Here is a 23,593-nt window from a genome sequence, read left to right as displayed (position 1 = left end):
AGTCCTACAAATGGCTGGTGACTGAAGGACAGGGCAGGAGCACCAGAGCAATAGAAGCCCAGATCAACCTCAACAGGCGAGATCCCACTTGTGCAAAGAGACAACAGAAACAATCCAGGATGTAGGATGCTAGCAGGAAAGCAATAGATGGAACTTAGTGGTTGGTAGTGTGCAGAAACATCTGTGAAGAGCATGAATTGGAGACCCCTAAGTCAAAGTGGGAATCACCTCCCAAACTGGTAGAAAATGACAGAACTGAGATACGTACAGTACAGACCAAAAGTTTGGACACACCTTCTCATTGAATTCAATGAGAAAGTTTGGACACACCTTCTCACCTTCTCATTGAATTCAATGAGAAGGTGTGTCCAAACTTTTGGTCTGTACTGTATATGGGACTTCCGGATTCAAACCAACAACATGGTAATGGCCAACCAACCGGACAAAATGTTGTAATTTTGTAAAGAAATAGGACGCCAATTATCCAAAATTAATGCATCCTTCTGAGGTGTTGGGATTAGAGTAATTAAACTTTGAGAAAGTGATGGGGGGGAGTCTTTCATTAATGCTTTCAATAAATACAGAATGTAAAAATGGAGTGAGTTCTTCTGAGAAAATCTTATAAAGTTCTGATGTAAGTCTATCTGTACCAGGGGATTTATTTGATTTAAGACTGTTAATAGCTTCTTTAATTTCATCAGGCGTGATTGGAGAGTCACATGATATTTTGTTTTGGTCACCAATTGTTTCTGTGCCACTTAAGGAGTTAAAGAAATAGTCATGTTCCTCAGGAGAATGTCTAGACTCATACGATTTATAAAAAGTTTCACATATATTGGCAATCATTTTATCAATGATTGTGCCACTTGAATTAAGTTTAGTAATACCCTTTTTTGTTTGTCTTTGCTTTTCAAGTTTGAAGAAGTAGCTAGAGTTTTGTTCTCCCTCTTCTAACCATTTGGCCCGTGAACGTATAAAAGCTCCTTTTGCTTTTTTTAATATAAATTTAATCAAGTTTAAGCTGAAGGCTTTGTAACTTGGCTCTCTGTTGTTCAGATAGAGTTTCAGGAAGAGTAGAGGATAATGAAATCAGCTCAGAGACCAAGCAGGTTTCCTCCTTTTTATTCTATTTGCCCCAGCTTTACTTAAGATCTTTCTTAACTCATATTTTAAAAGCTCCCAGTAACGTCCATGGTTATTTTTCGGTTATCCACGGTCTAACCTCAAGAGAACCACAGGTAGGATAAAAGGCAACTCTTATAAGGCCACAAAAACAGCTTCTTTAAAAATGTTCTGTAAACATATTGAGTAGTTTTGTTGTGTTTCGTACGGAGCCCTCTAGGGGACATGGGGAATTTGTTTTCTTTTGCGTGTGTGATTTAGACAAATTTGTACAGGGTTTTGACCTGCATCGGTAGATTGTGATTTTCGATTTGTTTGAATTGCTTGGTTGGTCACTGTTACAGGCGCCATTGCCATGTTGGTATTTGGATGATGTTCGGTATAGTATTTTTTTTTTTTCTCATAAATTTGTATTTTTATGCGACAAAACTTAATTTTCTTTATAACTGCTGTGACCGTTATAACTAGCAGACGTTAGCAGTTCGTAAAACGGCTGTAACGGCCAAATATGGGCGTTTGCTGTGTGTTTGTAGATTAAATCTTTCTCTCAGTTCGGTCATGCTAGCTCGGGATCAGATTTTCTGAGAGGGAGCCTGCTGTGGTGTCTCTGACCGAGTCCAGTCTTTCCCGCAGTCACGAAACATGTCACGGCTGGAAACGGAGATAGAGCGCTGCCGCTCGGAGGGGAAGTGGGAGCAAATCCCCGAGATCGTCGAGCAGCTGACTCCATCCAAAGGTAGGAAGCTCGTCCCGCAGCGGTGGCGTTTATTCATCAGGCCTCTCTTCCCATGGCCTGGGCCTTTCCTACTTCCTGACAGCAACCTCTCATAACGCAGGATGTTTTTGAACTCCTTTTTTTTTTTTTTGTTCAGAGGCAATAAAATGGTTAGAACTAAAGATAATAAATCAGAAACTAGAACATTCCTGAAGAAATTTAACCGGGGCCTGCCAAAGTGTGCTCGTCGGTTTGGACCCAGCGTTCTGATGCTAGAAATGAGCATCAATGCTAAGCTTAGCTAAAAAAAAAAAAAAATAAAAAAAAATCCAAAGTAGCATGTGGAGAATCACAAGAATGTTGACTAACATGGACTTGCACCATTCAGTATGTTAAAATTAATGCATAAGCTAAAATTAGCCAAAATGCTAATGTAAGCCTAAATGCTGGCAGTAGCATGTGAGGTATCATTAGAATGTTGTTTGTAATTTACTTACTCCATTCAGTACACTAAACATGGCTAATAAGTAAGAAAAATAGCTAATATCTAATTTAAGCTAAAAGGCTAATGCTAATGAACGTTCCCTAACCTGAGAGAAAAAGATAAAGGAGGCTAATATTGTTGCACCGCCAGTGGCGGTGCACTAACCTGATGGGGATATTGAGGCTTTTATTTTGAAAAAAAAAAAAGTAACCTTAATATTAAATGGCCACACTAATCCAATGTCTAACAGTGTTTTTTTTAAACCAGTTACATAAAGCCCAAAATGGTCATTACTTGATGTAAAAAATGTCAACGCTTTTATTTTGAAATTTTCAGTAAGCTTCATTTCAAAGGGCCAAACTAATGGGCTCTTTGCACCTCCGCTTCCGCGTTCGGGGAAAAGCGGCTCAGTCGTTTCCCATCTATTGAAAAAGGCTCTTTACACTGGGTGTTTGCAGGGCTTGTCCAAGGTAACAGTTAATCCATTCTAACGGACAATGTTTTTACCTTGTTTTCAAGTATATTACGTGCGTTTATTGTCGTTAGTGTCAGAGACCAAGTAACGGGGATTTTACGGTTCAGGCTTTTTGCTTCTGAAGCCTGAAGCACAACAAGCCCATAGCTTAACAGTAGAGCAGCTCTGGTGTCGGAGTTCTAGTTCAGCTGACTGTTCAGGTTCAAAGTTGTTGCTTTTAGAAAAATATGGCCGTGTTCCTTAAGGTCTCCGTGTTATTTGGCTTTATTAGTTTTGCATGTTTCTTGTGAAGCAGGATGGTGTTTACAGCAGTTTGTACAGGCGGATCAGTTGCTCGGCTGTCTGGCTCTGGTCTGCTCTCTCGATCCCATAAACTCTCTTTCAGGTTGAATACAGAAGTGATTCCATGGAAATAACACAGAAAGCTCCTTTACCTTCTTCTTTAGGCTGAAGAAGTTGATCCGGAGTGAAGTGAAGGCTGTAAACTTTGCTGTGCGGCGTTAGCTTTAACTGGTAGCGACGAATATTTACAAACCACCGTCTTCTTAATTCAGGACCGCTTGGAAATCTATGAAACCTTAAAAGCCCATTATATTAGGAAGACAGCAATGTTCATAGTATTGTTTTATCTGAAATAAGACTTTGTCTTTTCTAGCTGTCATGGTAACTCAAAGCGGAAAAAAGAGAGCCGCATTTGCGCATGCGGTTGTGACGTCAGCGCGGCAGGTGCAAAGAGCCCATCCCATGTGATTGGGTTAAATCAGTTATAAAAAGCCCAAAACACAAGTAGTTCTATAGGCCAGCTCAGTCCTCCTCTGTAGTAACTGACAGTTCCGCCATGTTGTAGTTCTGACATTCAGCTCAGACCTTTTCTGTAGGCACTGAGTGTCCGCCATGTTGTAGTCCTAACCTTCAGTGTTTGTAGTTCTAAAGAGCAGCTCAGCTGTCATGTGAGTGAGACAGAGAGGGAGAGTCAGAATTTTAACTGTTTAAAGCTGTTAGTTTTAATGAACAAAGCAGGCCAAACAACTCCTTCCCGTTCAGGAACCGCAAGGCCGATCCAAAAAGCATTTGAAGCATATGAGAGGGTTATTTCTCCTCTTCTATAATACCGCAATTCATATCTGTAGCTCTCTCTGCACTAACCTGAGAGAAAAAGAGGACAAAGACCTGAGAGGAATATTCAGGCTTTTATTTTGAAATTTTCTGTAAGCTTTATTTTAAAGGGCAACACTAATCTTACGAGTAACAGTGTTTGGGTTAAATCAGTTATATACTGGCCAAAACAGCCAGTAGTTCTATAGGCCAGCTCAGTCCTCCTCTGTTTTAACTGAGTCTTCCGCCATAGTTAGAACTACAGTGATGGCGTATTTGTAGTCCTAAGCAGCTCTCCCTGGTTGCTATGGTAATTAATCCTCAAGTTGTGGACAAACCGTAATTGGTATCGACGTGCCGTCTTCACTTTAGAAGAGATCATGGACGTATCAACAAAATGAAATTTGAATGGCATTTCTACGTGAATTCATGATGACACAGAAGAAAAAAAAAATAGAGTATTTTAGGATTTTTTTGTTTCCTCTCTTGCTTCGCAAGTCAGTCACTATAGTCAATGACTATAGTCAGTCCACATCCGTCACTACATTGATTGATTCTGGATTCTAGCAGGTTTCGGCACTTTGTGTTTGTTTTTAGTTTTACTTATCACCTTTTGTTGGGGTTAATTAGAGCCGAACTATTCAGAATAATGCATTAATTAACTCTACGTCTTGAGCTTTGCTCTATGCAGCAACATCGTTTGCCGAAACACAAATTTGACTTTCTTTCACTGAACTCTGCCTGCTAACTCTTAAAGCGTTATGGTGACGTATCGTAATGTTAATGTTAATTGCGATACTGATAGTGTTGTTTACAAACCTTCTGTTCAGCATGCGCAGGACTATAGGAAAGCCCAATGAACTCCTTAACGACTTAAAGAAGAAAATGACAGATTTGCACAAGTTGGGAAGGTACTTTGGAGCCAGTTATATGAATATATGCTTATTTAGAGATGACACAATCCAAGCTGTTTGGTCAATCTGAAGGTTTTAGGTGGACTGGACCTTGTGTGGATTAGAATAAATCAACAGTAAATTTAAATTTGTGCATCAAAGTCTCGTTTTTTCAAAATTATTGCCGTTTGTTTCATGGAAGGACAACATCTTTCCTGCGTCACCGTCTGCATTCATTCCCCTTTTGGATCAGTTACGTATTTTTAATTTTGAATTTCGAGCATTCGTCCTCATGAGGAGGGGATGGAAAATTCTGGCAACAGCTGTGAACTTTTACAATCTGCTCTAACAAAAAGCTTAATCTGGCAAAAGGATGAAGGAGAACTCCATTAACAGGAAAGCATCAGTCAGTCTCCGCTAACAGATCTCCATCGCTCTGTCAAATAGTTCATGTTTTTCAGTGCCTGAAACGCCAGTTCTGATATGGACTTCCACAAATGAAATGGTAGCATTTAAAACGGGATCTGCTGAAGTAAGGAGGCCAATAGAGTCATAATGTTCCAGTATAACTTGTGTGTAAAACAAAGACCTGCGAAGTACTACTTTGGATACTTACACATTCTTCTATAAAATGTGCCATTATGTTGCAGACTAACCTAAGCTCTTGACAGAAGTCTAGTCTGTGTTATGGCGGAAACTAGATTTGCTGATTTCTTTCATTCTTTTTTTTTTTTTGACTAGTGCTCCTGTTATGGAAATAAACTTGGTCCACTGGAGCTTTAAGCACTTGTTTGTGACTAGGATCTGTACTTGGATTAAGGACTGCTTCAGCTTTTCTTGTAACGGTGACGGATCAGAACCGGCCCGGTTCTGTCACATGGTGCTCAATTTTAGTTTTCTTCCTGGTATTTGTGTTGTTTCTGTACTTGTTAAAGCTCAGAATATTTTCTATCCTGCTAAATGGAGACCACTGACAGGGCATATTCATTTAAAAATGTATAATTTTGGATAAAATTGTCCCATTTATGCTTTTTTTCTGGTATTGTATTTGGCGCTTACACTACTGTTTTTTCTCCTGTGAAGTAACAACATGTCATTTTTTTAAAAATTCTTCGCTAGTTGCTGTCGTTCTTCAAGTGCTTTGCCTTTCTGTGTGTAGATGATTTAGGTGAGCTGCTGTTGGGAGAATCCAAGCTCCAGACGTACTTGAGGGAGCATCCCATCAAACAGGGTTGTAGCCCCGAAGGCACACTGGCCGAACTGGTGGAGGTCAGGGAGCACCTCAGCGCTGTTGTTGACCAAGGAAATGTCGATGTAAACTCTGGAAAGAGCACCTGATGCATCGCTGACTGGATGACTTCTTGTACAAATGTAACTCTTTCCATCTAACTTTTCTTCAGGCCGATTACTTCCAGGAAGCCAACCTACTGATGGCCAAACTCTGTTATATTGAAGGACAACACAGCGAAGTGTTAAGTAATCATTGTCTTTTTTTTGTTTGATGCTTTCTTACTTTAAAGGCTGGTGTACAGAGACATTTCAGGGGACATGGAGAAAATGTTTTCTTTTGCATTACCGCGCAATACCTTTGCGTTCCCTTGCAATATGCTAACTGCAATATTTGCTGGTGTATTTTGCATACAGTCGCAAATGTCAATTTTAAATTTCAAATGCATACACATTTATAGAGCCTCAGTGTTTATTCTTAACTCTTTGGTGCAAGAAACTGATTGAAAATCCATTTATTCGCTGCATGTTTATGTCTGTCTGTATGAGGTTGAGATGAAAACGGTCCTTTAAACCATTCAGACCAACACTAAAGAGACACAATCAAAACTGTCAGATGACTTATTATCCCGCAATAATAACTCAGAAATAGTCCAACTAGTTATATATATATATATATATATATATATATATATATATATATATATATATATATATATATATATATATATATATATATATATATATTATTTTATTTCACAATGAGATATTAACATACATGGGAAAACCTCACGAAAGCCTTATATAATAGGAGAAAGTACAATGACCCCCGTAAGAAAGGTTTACACTATTCAATTATACCGGATGCACTGATCAGCACGTTATTGCAAGAGAACGCAAAACCTATTGCGAGGTAACGCAAAAGTTTTGTGAAGTAAAGCAAAAGCAAAAAAAAATTCCCATGTCCCCTAGGGGGTCCCGTACTGCTGAACTTAAAAATTTTTGTCACTTGATTCATTTGTTTCTAAGGATTTAGCCGGTGAATCTGTCAGGTCCTTTTTCAGGTCTTTGCTGGATGCTGTTTCTTAGCATCTCCTCATATTTCTATATATTAAAAACCTTTCAGAGCAGCTGAGAAACTGTTCAGGGATGCTACACATTTTACACGTTCTATATCAAAATGCTCTATGAATATAGGCCAGATACATTATTATTATTATTTATTTATTTTTTTTTTTTTACAGAAGTGCAGTTTTTTAATATGGAATAGGAGTTCAGGATAGTAGAAAATGATGTGGTGGAGATATTATTGTTAAGAATTTCAATGATGGCATCAGCTGTGATAAATACGGATTTTCCTTGATGTAAACATGAAAGCGTGGAAGGGTGAATAATATAAAAATAAATGGATTAATTTATGTATGGAAGGGTTAGTGGGATGATGGAAAAAATGATGGATCTATGGATGGAAACAAAGATGCATGGATAAATAATAGAAAAGCGGATGAATGGAGGGATAAATAACTTACGGTAATAATGGAAAAATGGATAGGTGTCGGTGGATTTAGAATAGAACAACTGAGGAGAATATGGATTGAAAAAAGAATGGAGAAACAAAAGGAGAAATGAGTACAAGGTTTAGACAAGAGAATAGGGAATAAAGTGAGACAATATGAATATTATTCTACAGTCTTACACTCACTCCTACTTCTCCAGACCTGCAAGTACCTAAAATACATTTTTCCAGATTATGGAAAGTGTGTTTCCAGTGTGTTGAACAAGAAGACTTTAATACAGATCTCTGGCCTCTTTGAAGAGCTGATTCTTGTTCTAATAGACGTCCACAGTCCAGAAACTGAACAGAGAAGTTCTGCTTTTCTAGATGTCTACAGCCGGTTGCACCTGGACAACCTGCAGCTGATTGGAGCTCCTGTGTACAAACTGTGTATGATAGCAGAGGCCTACACCATCAAAGGTAAACACAGACACACATGGGAATCATTTGTACCTCATGACCTTCTTAACATCCACTTCCACATCTCAAATCCAATCTCCACTAATCTCTGTAGCCATGCTTTTTATCTCCACACGGGGGCAACACTGTATTTCTCTAACTCAACTGAATTAATCTGATATGTTAAGATATTAAAACTATATTTTGAGACATGATGCAGTTAAGCTTACTGAAACGTCTGTCACATTTTGTTTCCTTTTCCGTTTCGCTGATGCTCTCCCAGGCTTGTGTCTAGAGAAGATCCCGGATTCCTCTCCCTCCGCGGACTCCGGCTCTTCGGAGTCCAGTCAGAGCTCAGCAGCCCGGGAGCAGGAAATCATCACCTGCTATGAAAAGTCCGGAGACATTGCTTTGCTGTACCTGCAGGAAGCAGAGAAGGTTTGTGTTTGAGGGGGAGAAACTAGAACACTCACCAGCTACTTCTAGAGCCAGGAAATGTTGTGCCATCCTTGTGGGAGTGTGATGATTATTACACTGGCAGTGAGCAAGTTTGATAAATGTGCTTCTGCTCATGATGGCCAGCTGACAAACAGAGCCGTCTTTATATACAGAAAGCCTGAAACCAACAGATATATGAAGCTATTTAAAGGTCCTCTCTGTTAGTCTCTATTGATTTGGACAAAAATCAAGCATAGCTTTCTGTAATTTTGTCTTAACAGTTTTCTGACTTTTGCTGTTCTGTTGTGTTTCTGTTTCTGTAGGCATTATCAGCAGGTACTCAGAACCGTGGCCCAAAGCCAGAACCAACGGATGAGGAACCGGAACTGGGCTACTTTCTGGAGACAGGCCTGCAGAGGGCCCACGTCATTCACGTCAATAACGGGTAGGATACATGGATGGAGAAAAGGGAAGAATAGATATTAATGTAAGTTTACTTTGGGTCCTGGAAAAAAAATGTGAATAAAAACATGCTGGTGACATTCAGAAAGGTTTTTACATTGTTGTTGAAGACCAGCCACTTGGCAGAAATCACACTCAGTTGTTTTTGTTTTTTTTGCAGTTGTGATCTGACAAAGTTGTTAACAGGTTGATATATGCTGTACAGTGTGAGTAAGACTTTACAGCTTTGACGTTGTCTCACACCTTATGTGGTTTTAGGATCAGAAAGGTTGGATTACATTTAGTCTGGCAACAGCTGGTGAAGCTTCCTGCTCAAAGAAAACAGAGAGTGGCATGAGGTTTTTATTTATAGGTTTGTTTTTGTTCCATCTCCTTTGGTCCATCTGTCCATTTATTTATCAATCCACCCCTATAATATTGGTCTGTCTGTCCATCAGTCAGTGAAAGGAATCTTAAAGATCACTATTAAATTCTCAAGTCAGTTGATAATATGATTTTAGCTATAAAAAGGAAATATTTTCTTCTTTTAAAATTTGCAAAACATGACGTGCCAAATCTTGTTAACAACATGGAGGCATGTGCACCCGGAGAAGTCACAGAATCTCTTTTGTCGTTTTTTTTCTTTTTTTTTTTTTCTTGTAGAAACCTGACGCAGTGTGTGGGCAGATTTCGGGAGATTCTTCAGGCTGTTGAAACCAGAACCACCCAGAACCTTCGCATGGTGAGAATTTATTGGGGAGAACGTCTCTCTGTCTGTCAGATTTCCTTTTTCTCAGTTGCTAATTCCAAAAATCCTGAATAATCTGCATGTAGTTGGATGAGTTTGTGTTTGGCAGCCTTTCAGATTTGAGAAGAATAATTACTACTTAAATGCAGGCCTCTCACGATAACAATAGTAATGTTGTTTTGAGACCTTTTCAGAGTAATATACTGACAATGGCATAATACAAGTTCTCAAAGTGTAATAAACGTTCATTTTGTACAGAACACTCCACACCTTAACTGGAAGACATTTTAAGTATCCAAAATAAATCACAATCAAAGAGAATAAATTAAACAGAAAAATAAAACACACACAACAGTAAATAAAATGGCCTCCGTTTAAAAAAAACAACCAAAAAACAAACCCATCAATTCTCAGAATGTCAATTTTAAAGCTCATTTTAATTTATCATCATCATTAATTGCTTATTGCGACATGGTTATTTAAATGTTAAAACGTTCATGCCGGATTTTGCTGATTTATTCTGTTTGCCATTTAAGTTGAACATCACACAAATCAGCGCACTCACGCTGTTTTGCTGCCCTGCTTGGCCTGTAATTTCATCGTTTGTGCAGACGATAGCCCGACAGCTCGCAGAGATCCTGCTCCAAGGAATGTGTGGACAGAGCTACTGGTCTCCTCTGGAAAATCCTCCGGCGGTGTCACCCCTGGATAAACCCAAGCAGAAAGGGCATACCTACCGCAGGAACTACACCCTGAGCCGACCCCCACAAGTGTACTCCGGAGAGAAGTATGACGTTTTTCATAACATTTGTTGGTAGGAATTCAAAACAGTCTCTCTGTTCTTCTCATCTCCACCCATCTTCATCTCTCTCTTGCTGCATTTCAGTTTGTTTTGTCCTCAGGAGAACACAGAGGAAGCTCTGCTGCTGCTGCTGATCAGTGAGTCGATGGTGAGATGCTTTATAGCAGGGGTCCCCAAACTTTCTCCTGTGAGGGCCACATAACTTGTCCCTTCTCTGATGGGGGGCCGGGGTCAGTTTGTAACAGAAAAAGTGTGACGATTGTAAGAGTGCTAAACATAAAAATGTATTGTTTTTCAGAAAGCACAATCAAATAACCTTTTCTGGATTCTTCAGAGAACAAAAGTCAGGAAATAACACTATTTATGAAATAAATAACCAAATAACACTGGGTTCTCCACATAAAAAAAAGGGTTAGGGTCAATTATATGCATGTATAAAATAGTTACTAACTAGTAGTTAATAATAAATAAAGTTCATTACTAAGGAACATTTATTTTATTTCAAAAGTCCAACTTATCAAATAAAAATGCACATATATGAAAATACTCTGGTATTGTTCAGGGGGCCGGACCAAATGTGGAGGCGGGCCGCATCTGGCCCGCGGGCCGTAGTTTGGGGACCACTGCTTTATAGAGTCACACTTTTAAAACATTGTCATGCTGTGCAGATTTGACTTATTTAGCTGTGTTTGTTTTTGGTGTCAGGCCAACCAGGACGCTGTCCTAAGCAGGATTCCTGAGCACAACAACGATCGGACCATCAGCCTACAGTCTGCCTCCGCGGTGTACGATCTGCTGACCATAACGCTGGGCAGGAGGGGGCAGTATGAGATGCTGTCGGAGGTAAAATAAAACCACACACCCACACTGACCTGCACTCCTGAAATGAATGTTTCCAAGTAGACCAACAAAATTCTGAGAAAACGGGCCGCGTTGCCGTCCCCAGTGCTTGGAGAGAACCATGAAGTTCGCTTTTGAGGAGTTCCATTTGTGGTACCAGTTCGGCTTGTCACTAATGGCTGCCGGCAAATCCGCTCGTGCTGTCAAGGTTTTTAAGGAGTGCGCCTGTCTGAAGCCTGATGACCCCACCATCCCACTGCTGGCCGTTAAACTGTGCATTGGTCCTCTGCACTGGGTAAGGAGCACGCAGCTCTTTCCAGAAGTGAAAGTAAAGCTTTACTTTTACCGTGTTTTTCTCTTGTAGTTTTGTCTTACATCTTGATTCGCTGATATTTCAGTTGGACGAAGGGGAGAAGTTTGCACAGATGGTGATTGACACGAGAGAGATGAAAGCGGAATTCAAAGCCAAAGGCTACTTGGCCGCCGGCCTGGTTTACAGCCTCAAAGCCACTGATGGCAAGTCCGCTTACTAATTTAAATCTGATCTCAGCTGAACGAAGCCACACGACATATTCCACTCTCATTATTCATTCCCTTCAGGAAGCTGAGATGTCGCCATCGCAAACATTAACGCAAATTCACTCATTTTCCAATTTTGACTTCCTGCTGTGCCTCTTGAAAGCCAAACTTGCAAGATGAAAATGTGACGCTAAGCAGTAACATTTGCCATTTATTAAACAAAGATGAAACCTGAATCTGAAATCTATGTAAATTAAAAAAAAAAAAAAACTCAGGACACCCATGCAGCTCCCTTTAGGAATCAAGACTGAAGTAATCAAATGGACTTCAATAATCGATGGTCATCGGTGTGATCCGCTCTACATAAACAGGTTTTAGGAGTTTGCAATGACCATTGAGAAGCAACTGTTTTTGTACTTGAATATCTGTTAGCAGCATAAGGACTTTGGGATCTTCAGAGAGCTGTGCAGAAATGAATGTCTGAACACGTAAGAGATTGTAACAGATTGATAAGTCAGGCAGGGAAAAAAAAAACCCCAAAAGGTGTTTGTATAGGTGTATGTGCTTGTCTCTTATGCGTGTGTAATTGTGGTTGTCATATCTGAAGCTTTTATTTTGTGTGTTTGCATCTCTTCAGCATTGCTGCGAAGCACACAGGAGGACTACCAGAGGAAAGCTGTGTCGGCCTTTCAGAGGTTTCAAAGTGTTTCTTTAAAATACTTTAGCTCAACACTTTAGGATTAAGTCCAAATATTGAACTGTCCTGTTCTATTAAAATAGGCAGATTTCTCTCTAAAATATTTAAGTTACTGATGTCATTTTTGATCGAACATGTCTGAGCACAAAACGTTTTCGTTTTTCATCTGCAGAGCTCAGAAAATGTCTCCCACTGACCATCTGGCAGCTTTTTATTTGGCGCTGCAGCTTGCCATTAGCAGACAGGTATTGCCAACAAAGTAAAGATCAAAAGCTGAAGCATTCAAAACACAAGAAAAATTTTTACCTCCCTTTCAGTTCCACAGGGTTGTGTTTTTTGTTAACTCTAGTGAAGACCTGTAGTGTGTGTGTGTGTGTGTGTGTGTGTGTGTATAGATCTACGAGGGATTATTGACAGTTCAACTGGCGCTGCAGCTACAAAAAGATGACGTCCACACCATGCACCTGCTGGCCCTGCTTCTTTCTGCCCAGAAACAATACCATAAAGCTCTCAACATCATAGAGATAGCCCTCTCCGAGCATCCTGAGAACTTCAAGTGAGCGAAACATTTCCCAAACAGCATTCACTTGTCTGTCTAACGGAGTGGCAGACCCTGAGCTGATGGTGTTTGTGCTGTGTAGTCTGCTGTATACGAAGGTGAAGCTGGAGGTCATGTGTACAGGACCGGAGGACGCTCTGCTCACCTGTAAACACATGCTCCAGATCTGGAAGAGCCTTTACAGCCTCACCAACCCAAGGTACCAGTGCAACAAAAGTATGATTACTAAAGGAACCGAATGCCTGTTTGTCTCGACTGATGGGTTTTGTGGTTGACAGTGATTCGGGGCGTGGCAGCAGCCTGTTGGACAAGGCCATACCAGACAGACAGCAGCTCAACGCCATGACGCTGCCTGACGTCAGTGACCCTGACGCTGGTAGGCAGAGACACACACACCTGCTGACAAACACAAAGGGCTCCTGGGTCTTTCAGCGGGCGAAGCGACATGTGGCTCTGGTGGTTGCTGAGGCAAAAACTCGGGCGAGGGAGGAATTCGGAGAGGCCATGGAGAAAGACTTCCGCTCGGCTTCGAAGCGATTCTGGTCCACCATCCGGCGTCTGAGGAGGGGGAAGCGGTATGGCACCAACACTGTTTATAGTGGGGATGGTGTGCTGCTGACCTCGACTCGGGACGTTGTGGGCCGGTGGGTAGAGTACTTCGAAGACCTCAATCCCACCAACATGCCTTCCATTGAGGAGGCTGAGCCTGGGTACTCTTTGTTGGGCTCTCCAATCTCTGGGGACGAGGTGGTTAAAAAGCTCCTCGGTGGTAGGGATCCCTGGGGTGGATGAGATCCGCCCGGAGTTCCTTAAGGCTCTGGATGTTGTAGGGTTGTGTTGGCTGATGCGGCTCTGCAATATCACATGGACATCGGGGGCATGAAGATGGATGGATGGATCTTTTAGCTACGCTATCACAGTGCCTTGAAAAATGCTCCTGCTTTTTTTATTATTATTTGGATTTTGTCTGATGGACTGACATAAAGTAGTGCAGAACTGTGAAGTTAACTTTACTTTAAAATGTTTTCATAATTAAAATCTGAAAAGTGTGCCATACATATATGCTCATCCCTCTGAGTCAATACTCTGTGAAAACCGCCTGTCACCTTGACTACAGCTGGGAGTCTTTTACAGCCCAGTCAGTTTGTGATGGAAACCTTTTGTAAAAAAGGGATTTTAAAATCTTTCCACTGATTCTCAGTTGGTCAGTCTGGACTTTGACTAGGATGTTCCACCACATGAACATGCGTCAATCTAAAACCATCCCATTGTAGCTCTGGTTGGATGTTTTTGGCTGTTGTCCTGAAGCTCCTTTCAGATATTGAGTCTTTTGTAGCATCCAACTGCTTTTGTTACAACATTTCCCTGTATTTAGCTTTTTTTCCATCCTTCCATCAGCTCCAGCTGCACCACCTGTCCCTGCTAAAGAATAGCTTTGCCACAGCATGATGCTGCCACAACAATGTTTCACTGTGGGGATGATTTATTCAGCATGATGCAGTTTTCTGCTACTGCCAGCGCTTTGCATGCAGGCCAAAAAGTTAACATTTTGAACTCATCTGACCAGAGAGCCTTCTTCTACATATCTGCTGTATCCCTGCATGGCTTGTAGAAAACTGCTAACAGAACTTCTGATTGTTGTATTTTCTCTGCTTTTAAATGTCAAAGTTGTAGAGGATGAGATGGGCAGAGCTGAACTTTGAAAGCTTTGGATATTGTTTTATAACCTCATCACTGACCAGCCAGGAATGACCCAGTTTTCATGATGCTGTTTGCTCACTAAAGTTTCCCAACAAGTCGTTGAGGCTGTTGCAGGACAGTGACATTAATTACACACACATGGATTCTATTTACTTATTAGGTGACATCTAACAACAACAATAGGCTGCACTGGAGTTTATTTTGGAGTGTGAAGGTAAAGGCTGCAGGGCACTGTAAGTGACTGCTTCCAAAACGGCCTCTGCAAACAGGATTCCCAGCTTGTGTTTGTGTCGAAGAAAAAATTAAACTTCCGCTTGTCATTTCCCCAAAATCCACTTATCAGCAGTTCTCTTTTTCTGTTTTAAAGCTTAAAATAAATAAACGCTTTTATCTCTATCTCTGCCATCTTTCACGTATGAGTGGGTGTTCTGACTAAAATCAGAAAATGGAAAAAATAGACTACAGTGTAGACTGACATCAACGTAGATGGTAAAGAGCCTGGATGGTTTTAGCTGCTGAGCAGCAGTGTGTTGTAGTTTGTGCATGATGTTTTTTTTTTTTTTTTTAACTCATTTATGCAACACCATAACAGTGTGGCCTGGTGTGTACTGCATATCGGTGTGAGCTTCTTCACCGCAACAGAACGCACACTTCAGCTCCTCACTGCGTTCCTGAGGGTGCGGTCAGTGAGTTCTGCTCTTGGCCGCGTAACTAAAAGTCATTTTCTGCTTAACTGCTTCTCAGCCGTCAGTCGGTAGGTTTTGGCAGCTTTTCGTGTGTTTTGACAAAGCGATGGATTTTCCACCCCGCAGGCTCGGCGCACACTACGTCCATAGCAACCAGCCGGGCGGAGCAGGCTCTGTCGGAGGAATCCTCTTCCGTGCAGAGCAGCGCCCCCAAACCCGGACCCCCGCACGCCTGGTCGACCCTGGCTCAGATCTGGCTTCATGCAGGTCTGCTTCCACACATTGATTTTACGTGAACTCTTACTGAAGCGGCGTTTCCTTGAAAAGGTTTTGTCAACCCGTAGTTGTCATTGAATACAGATTGGGGCCTGGAACATTCCTTTATGGTAAAATGCATCAATAAGCTCCCCAAAAAAACTAATATTTAATGTTTGTCACAGGACAAACCAACCATAGATGACTGGATGGATATAACATTTTAGTTTATGGTGACAAAGTTATTAGTTAAGCTATTTGAAACTCAGATCCAATTTTCTTTTCAGAAACAGAGCTTGATAAAACAACCCTGATAATCTACTCTTATGATACTTGCACTTTATCATTATTTTATTTTATGTTCTCAGTTTGTGCATTTTTAATTGTGTTTCTTACTATTTAATTTTGGAAATAGAGTTGTAATGTTGTTCTATTTGTCATAATTCACAGGTTTATTTATCCTTTTTTCTTAAGTAAGCCATTGGCATTATGATTTGTAAAATTTACTTACTTGGGAATCAATACAGATCAAATTTTTAAAAAAGCACAGATCATGACCTAGATGGTAACATCCTGGTTACAAGCAGCTGAAAAGAGACTCATCTGCATATTGAACTTACTTCTTCCTACTTACTCCTGCAGACTTGGTGAGCATGCTGCCGTCAGCTCTTTCTGAGAGCACAGTGATTGGATATCAGATCTCCCTCTCTGTGTGCCGGAGCCCTGATTCTCCTCTCTGCCCCGGCCGCAGACATTTGCAGAGCAGAATGTAAACAGAAGCAGACGGCTCCCGTAAACACACGCACACTGACAGAGGCAGCTTGTGTTGCTGTTTTATCTGCCCGGCCGCTTCCTCTCGTCGGCCGGTCTTTTCCAGCTTGGCGACACAACTAATGTAATCAGCCAATTAGAGGGCAGATAGAGGCACTGTTCATTTCCTCCCTCCTGCTCTGCCGATATCGCTCAGTCTTCATCATAGAAGTAATGAAAGCTGGGGCGTGCTGTGGTGGCGCAGTGGGTTAGCACGCCCCACGTTTGGAGGCCTTAGTCCTCGACGCGGACGTCGCGGGTTCGACTCCCGGTCCCGACGACCTTTACCGCATGTCTTCCTCCTTCCTGTCTGCCTACTGTGCAAAAAATACGAGCCACTAGCGCCGCAAAAACTCTTCGGAGAAAAAAAAGGAAAAAAAAAAAGGTTTGCGTCGCTTTGAGACCAAAGTTCCATAGATTCTGTTGTCCTTTCTGTGCGACATATCTCCATTTTGGCATGGCTTTACTCCAATAAGTGCCGCTTTCTGGCAGTCTGCGACCTTTCCCCTCTCTGGGTGTCTGTTTTCTCCCACAGCTGAGGTGTACATCGGCATGAAGGAACCTGAAAAAGCCACGGAGTGCACCAAGGAGGCCGCAAACCTGTTCCCCACCTCCCACAACATGATGTACATGAGGGGGAAGATAGCCGAGCTGAAGGGCAACATGGATGAAGCCAAACAACAGTACGAAGAAGCCCTGTCCATCAACCCGACTCATGTCAAAACCATGCAGAGACTGGTAAGACACCAACACCCCCTGCTGTGTTTCTACAACACTGTGCAAAAGTCTTGAAGCAGCCTTCAGTTCTTTAGATTTTACTCCAAATAAGTCACTTTCATATTTTTTAAGGTAATTTTGACCTTTTCTTTTTCTGTTTTTTCTCTTCTTTTTTTTTCCTCATTGAAGCAACACATATTCACAGTCCGTTTACTGCCCTGAGCAAATCAGCCTACATCAGTGCTGAATTAGAGTCTTAAATTAGAGACCCGTGGCTGTTTACTTCTTCTTGATGCATGCGACGCTCAGCTTAAATGTGTCCAACAGAGGTCTTGTGTTTGCATGATTGCTAAACAAGTCTAAACTAAGCAGGACAAAGTCCTGGAGAAATTGCCTTCGACTTGATCAGACTTCCTGTCCCTCGCCTCTTCACAGCTGCTGAAGAAGCTCAAACTTTCTAAATGTGTCTAAATAATTCAGATATGTAGAAAATTCTTCTTATTACAAAACTTCCTTGAACTGGTAGTGATTCTTTGTGGTAGAAACAAAAATAAAAACCTGGCAAAAAAAGTTTTTTTTTTTTTTTTTTTGCTTTTGGATCTTCTAAGAGGACAAGAAATAATTACTAACATGTTTTTGAACACAAATCAGGAATGAACTCTGTACAGCCATTTACTCAAAAATACATGCAGTATAATTTGCTTATGTTAACATGCATAACTCAAAAGTGGTAAATAAAAATCTAAATGCAGTTGCAAAAGTACTGCAGGTAAAAGGTACAATTTCAAATTGACACCTGTGTGAACCTGGCACTGTGGTTAAAAGTGTGAACCACCTCTTTCGCTTTAAGGCTTTCATATATTACAACATAATAAAAAAAATGGTCTGGTCGTTACTGGGTTCCTTACATTAATTAAGTCTAATCTCAGGAGTACAACAAATTCCACACTTTTGTTTAACAAAAAATTTTGTCAAACAAGATGATACCAAATTGGAAAAGCTATGTGTGGAAAAACCATCCAGCTGCTTTTAGAACCACATTTGGTATCAATAACTCAGTAATTTGCTGTCTGACTTTTATCAGCCTCTCACATCATTTTTAAAGGATTTCACCTCAGTTTTATTTAAAGCGACGCTTTGGCTCATTGAAATGTGTAAACCCTGGTTTCTGCCCCGCTCTAGTAAGGCCCCAGAAGCCAAATGTGGGTGTGGTCTGACTTTAGTCCGTTGTAGCTCCTTGACTCTTTAGTTCCAGTACAAGCCCAGATCGTTGTAGCTCCACCACCTTGCTTCTCGGTCGGGTTGAGGAATTTGGTTTCCTCCAAACATGGCAACTTTGATCTCAGTTGTCCAAATGGAGTCCAGAAGTCAACATTACAAAAATGCTAGTAAAATATTTTTTTAGAGAGGAAAAAAAGCATTTTCTTGGCATCCTCTCAAAATAATTTATACTTTTCCCATCTATTACTAACAGTGCTGTTATGAACATGGACATTTAGAATAAGGCATGCAAAGTCTGAAACAGCTTTTGTATGTCTGAACCTAAACTTACTTCTGCTGGTGCAATTGTTTGACACCTTAAATGTTTTCCACTTTTATCTGTTCCGCTGTAAAATAATGGACTCCATGTAGTTTTGAAATAACTTCATAGCCATTGCCAGATTCATGGGCATGACTACAGTTGCTTATTTAACGTTATTGCTCATGTATTTCCACCTTTTCATTGCCTTGGCACACACACACACACACGCCGGTACACTCCAAAGCAGCAAACAGAGAAAGCTCCTACATTTATAGATGTGTGACAAGTAATTAATTAATCAAATACATTTGATTATTAGCACCTGCTTACTACTGTCCCTGCTGAGTCTTAGGGAAGCTGGAAGTATGTTTTCATTTTTGTTTTGTACACTTGACATTTAATTTAGATGATTTTGGATCCTGGTGAACATTTTCATTGTGTCCTGATTATATGTAAAAATGCTTTCATGGCTGTCTTGGTCAAAATCACTGAAACTACAAAACACTTTTATCGGTTATTATAAATAATGATTAAGTGGTGATGTTTATGGGTCTCCTCAGGGAGCGATTCTGCACCAGATGAAGCGCTACAGTCTGTCTGAGAAAATCCTAAGGGAAGCTCTGCAGCTCAACAGGTATGTTTTTATCACAACTCTTTAGATGTACTTTCCCCCTGTATCTTTTCTTTTAAATGTATTTATTTTTTCTTTTTACATATATTCCTTAAAGACACAACTTTCAGATCACCACCGTCTTAAAATAATGGCCTAACTCCTTTTTTTTTTTTTTTGGTTGCCTAAAACATCTTTTGCCAAACAAATGACCCAGGCCATTATATTAGGAAGGCGACAATCTGCTTGTTTTAGCCAATTTCCCTTTTTCTCATTTACATTTAATCAGTGGAAATAATTTGCCTCTTGCTTCGGTCAGCACTTCTCATGACACGTGGAAGAGTCTGGGCGAGGTGCTGCAGGCCCAGGGGAAAGCCGATGACGCCAACGAGTGTCTCCTCACTGCCTTGGAGCTGGAGGCCAGCAGCCCCATCCTGCCATTCACCATCATTCCCCGAGCTCTATGAGACGCAGCGCGGTCACACACTTGCGCCATACACACACGACTGCATGCAAATAGCTGTGCGGCCATTTCTCACACCTTGCACATAATGCAAATAACAGCATTTTCCTCTGCTGACGGCGTGTGTGTGTGTGTCGGTGCTGAAGCATTTCTTTCAGTCTGTGCATGCACCTCTGTGTATGGGTGCCAACACATTTCCTGCATCTTGTCCGTGCCTCTTTGTTGTTGTTGTTGTTGTTAATACGATGTTTGCATTCAGAAGCCTAAGATTTTGTTTACATTTTATTTAGTCTAAAGAAACACACAGGTTTGTTCAAAATCCGATTACTGCCAGGAAAATAGTTTTATTTACGTTTGCTTTAAGAGCCAAACATCTCGCTAAAGCAACAAAATTCACCTGTTGCTGTTACGGTAGAGAGGATTTCTGTTACTGTACGGCTGGATAATCCACTGGAGATATGTTCATAAGCTCAATCAGTTAATAAATGCCAAAAACCTGGATGGATTTACACAAATGACCAGATGTTTTAGCGTTTTGTAGCAGTTTTATCCCAACGAGGCCTGCTTTATTTAGTTTAAAGAATATCCTCATATGCACAGTAGAAACACTGTTACTGACAAACAAATGTTTTTGCAGGAATCTGTTACAAAGTACTTCTCCAAACTCAGGTTTTCTGTGTAAATCCATCCACCTTGTTTGTGTCTTTGCATCCTGTCACAGCCAGGTTATTTTATTTGTATTTTTTTATTGTTATTATTATAATAAATACAAAGCGTTGTCGCTGTATATTTGATGAACCCTTGTGTTTTATTATTTTAGAGAGTAAATTATGATTATACAGAGTGATGCTGTGGGGAAAAGTGAGAAGGAGCCGCTCCAAACTGGAGCCTGTTACCTCTGGATACGGTGTTTATCACCCAATCTGATGCTGGCGCTCGCCACAGCTGGATTTTTCTCGCTAGTGGTCTGGGAAGTGCTACTGTGAGAGCATTGTTCCGTGCTGGCTGGGTAAGCTGTAGCTGCTGTCGGTCCGCTTTCTCTTTCATAAGAGAGAGCAGCCGAGTACGCACAAAGGTGGGGCAAGAGCTCCCCCTGTTGGCCTCATGTGCAGCTGCACGGCCACGTTCTGTCCTAAAGTCATTTTTGACACCTTTATTATGTTTTTTTGTTTTGGCTGCGCCCTCGGTTCGTGACCTGGTTGCTCGCTTGGGAACAATTTTATTGAGTTTGTTGTGAAGAGAAATATTTGTGTTTTCAAACACTGGTGTGTGTGTGTGCGCGCTGGTGTGTGCCTTCTCACCACAGAAGAGGTCATGTGCGAAATTCTGTTCCCCTGTGAAAATCTGTTCCCCCGGTGTCGGGAGCGCGCATTGCAGCCAGAGAGGCGGATCTGACCATTTTCACGGCGCTTCTCTGATCGATTTCTCGGTAAAACAACTCATACAATCATGTCAAGGTTGTAACAATCAGTTTAATCGGCAGCTGTTGTTTACAAAATTGTAAAATAAATAAACGAGATCTTCTTACGCTGTATGGTGTTATTTTAAATGCCAAGAGAATCGGTCTTTTTCCAACTTTTGTCACTTAAGCTTGACAAGTAAAAGTAAGTCAACAAACACAGTTTTTCAACACGTAGTGTGTATTTATAATTCTTCATTGCTGATATAAGAGGATGGAAACTGGCTGATAGCATGGCACAAAAATTAAGACGAGAGTGTAAGAACTTACCTTACATTGCCATTTAAAGGTTCAAGGTGCCATTGGACTTTGTTCAATGCCAGGAACAAGGTCCAGGCAACAGCTAAGCCTTGCCAGTAATCAGATACTCTGCTGGTGTAACAAGTTGGCTAAAGGAAGAAATTTAGACCACTGTTGTTAAAACATGAGAGCTACTCACCATGTATTGTGGTTTCCACCTCAAATCCAGTATCCACTGGTTACACACTTAAGCACACAGAAGGAGGCAGAGGTCTCATGAGCATCAGAGCCACCATCCAAGACGAAATTGCCAAGCTGCAAGAATACATCCGGAAGATAATCGTGAGGAATGACGTGCTCTGTGAATGTCTCTGACAATGGAAACTGGATGAGAAGGAACCACCATGAGAGGTAGAACCAATAGGATGAATGAAGTGGCTGATACGACCAAGTCCTACAAATGGCTGGTGACTGAAGGACAGGGCAGGAGCACCAGAGCAATAGAAGCCCAGATCAACCTCAACAGGCGAGATCCCACTTGTGCAAAGAGACAACAGAAACAATCCAGGATGTAGGATGCTAGCAGGAAAGCAATAGATGGAACTTAGTGGTTGGTAGTGTGCAGAAACATCTGTGAAGAGCATGAATTGGAGACCCCTAAGTCAAAGTGGGAATCACCTCCCAAACTGGTAGAAAATGGCAGAACTGAGATATATGGGACTTCCGGATTCAAACCAACAACATGGTAATGGCCAACCAAGCGGACATTGTGATCATTGATAAGCAGCACAGGATCGATGTGATTATCCCCAATGATATAAATAATAGGAAAAAAGAGCAAAGGAACTGGACCAAGGACTCGGGAAGAGCGAGACAGCATATGACGGGTGAAGGACGCTGCAGTGGTCCTGGTTATTGGAGTGATTAAAAAAATAAGAAGACACATACACTTTTTTTTCTCTCTCTGTCTGAAGTTAAATAGGACCAAACTTTTCTTGTTTTAGCTTGGTTAGAATGATCAAACTTATTTCTATTTGCTAATTGCCAGAAAACCCAGAAAGATTTTTATTTTAGATTTTTTTTGTAACTTTTAATTCAGAAACGTACATAAATTTGGTCAGTGTTAGGGGTAGTTGTCTTTTAAGCTGTATAAATTGGGTCAAACCTTTTGGGTTTTTATGATATACAGTCACATTATATACATTAGAATATGCATTACGATGAAAGATTTCTGTATTAAAACATCATTTTTTATTCATCTGATGTAATATCCTAATCCCAGATGTTGTGTTTTAATTAGCTGTAAAATCAGAAAGGCTTAAAAACAGGCTTGTATGTAATTAATCTATATAACATGTTCCATTTAGTGAATTATGTCAATATTCTAATTTATGTTTCTATATAAACAACACATATAAACTACACAAAAATAAATTATGAATCTACATGTAAAAACTTTGACTAATTGTAGTTTTTAAATTATTTATAAATTCCTAATATAACCGCAAAGTATCGTTGGGCAGCTTGACAGTACGAGAAACTAAAATAGTCGAAGACAACTTACACTTACGAGCCAGCGAGGAAAATATACATAAATATTAAATAATATAGCGTCCTGTTTCTCAGAGAATACTAACAGCTAGTAACTTTTTTACAGTCCATTAGCCAAAGGCATTCAGATAAAATGTTCTACCAGTGATGCTTGCCTCTCATCTCCCTCTTCATATGAAAATGGTACTTCCTCCTCTGAGTGGACGCGCCCTACGTCTGCTGTGATTGGCTGTTGAGGAGACCAGCCTTCACGCAGCGCCGCTGATTGGGGCGTCTCGCGGCGTGGATGCTGCGGCGCGCGGAAGGTGAGCTAAAAACGACACACAAATCGCCACCGGACGATAAGGGTTGCTGCTACAAAATAAAAGGCAGAAATTCATATTTTTTTTATGTGGGTATTTTTATTCCTTGACAGAGTTTTGTTTTGTTTTGCCTTTTGTAGCCGCAATTGTTTGTGGACCAACGATTATGACAGGTAACGAGACTTATTTTACCGACAAAAAAAATTACAATTATAAAAATTTTAGTTTATTTGTTAGTATTTTTATTGTTTAACTACAACATAAATCT

The 23,593-nt window shown here is 40.7% G+C and overlaps 1 protein-coding gene and 1 long non-coding RNA gene across 5 annotated transcripts; one reads left to right on the top strand and one right to left on the bottom strand.

The window, feature by feature from the left end:
* The first annotated feature begins 1,087 nt into the window (after positions 1 to 1,087).
* On the top strand, positions 1,088 to 20,562 carry LOC114133761 (tetratricopeptide repeat protein 7B-like). Of its 4 annotated transcripts, none has more exons than XM_027999834.1 (22): positions 1,088 to 1,238; positions 1,756 to 1,858; positions 5,944 to 6,098; positions 6,185 to 6,260; positions 7,894 to 7,986; positions 8,249 to 8,403; positions 8,727 to 8,848; positions 9,508 to 9,586; positions 10,204 to 10,379; positions 10,479 to 10,542; positions 11,100 to 11,237; positions 11,341 to 11,529; positions 11,633 to 11,750; positions 12,391 to 12,448; positions 12,623 to 12,695; positions 12,846 to 13,006; positions 13,092 to 13,208; positions 13,288 to 13,385; positions 15,523 to 15,663; positions 16,997 to 17,199; positions 19,261 to 19,334; positions 19,630 to 20,562. In XM_027999834.1, the coding sequence occupies exons 2-22, from the start codon at positions 1,765 to 1,767 to the stop codon at positions 19,775 to 19,777; spliced, it is 2,532 nt and encodes an 843-aa protein (XP_027855635.1). In that variant the 5' UTR covers positions 1,088 to 1,238; positions 1,756 to 1,764; the 3' UTR covers positions 19,778 to 20,562. The 4 variants fall into 4 exon arrangements, with proteins under 4 accessions (XP_027855635.1, XP_027855632.1, XP_027855633.1 ...); XM_027999831.1 differs by having other exon boundaries at positions 1,106 to 1,238; positions 5,944 to 6,053; XM_027999832.1 differs by lacking the exon at positions 15,523 to 15,663 and having other exon boundaries at positions 1,106 to 1,238.
* LOC114133762 (uncharacterized) lies at positions 3,160 to 22,427 on the bottom strand. The gene is made up of 3 exons (XR_003593265.1): positions 21,709 to 22,427; positions 19,199 to 19,204; positions 3,160 to 3,170 (listed from the first exon to the last, which is right to left on the bottom strand). It is a non-coding gene; the product is annotated as an uncharacterized LOC114133762 (long non-coding RNA).
* Positions 22,428 to 23,593: the final 1,166 nt, after the last annotated feature.

This window comes from Xiphophorus couchianus, chromosome 19, assembly GCF_001444195.1.
Source record: "Xiphophorus couchianus chromosome 19, X_couchianus-1.0, whole genome shotgun sequence".
NCBI classification, from domain to species: Eukaryota; Metazoa; Chordata; class Actinopteri; order Cyprinodontiformes; family Poeciliidae; genus Xiphophorus; species Xiphophorus couchianus.
The sequence above is the reverse complement of the archived record's forward strand: the minus strand, read 5'-3'. Positions and strand labels throughout refer to the sequence as shown.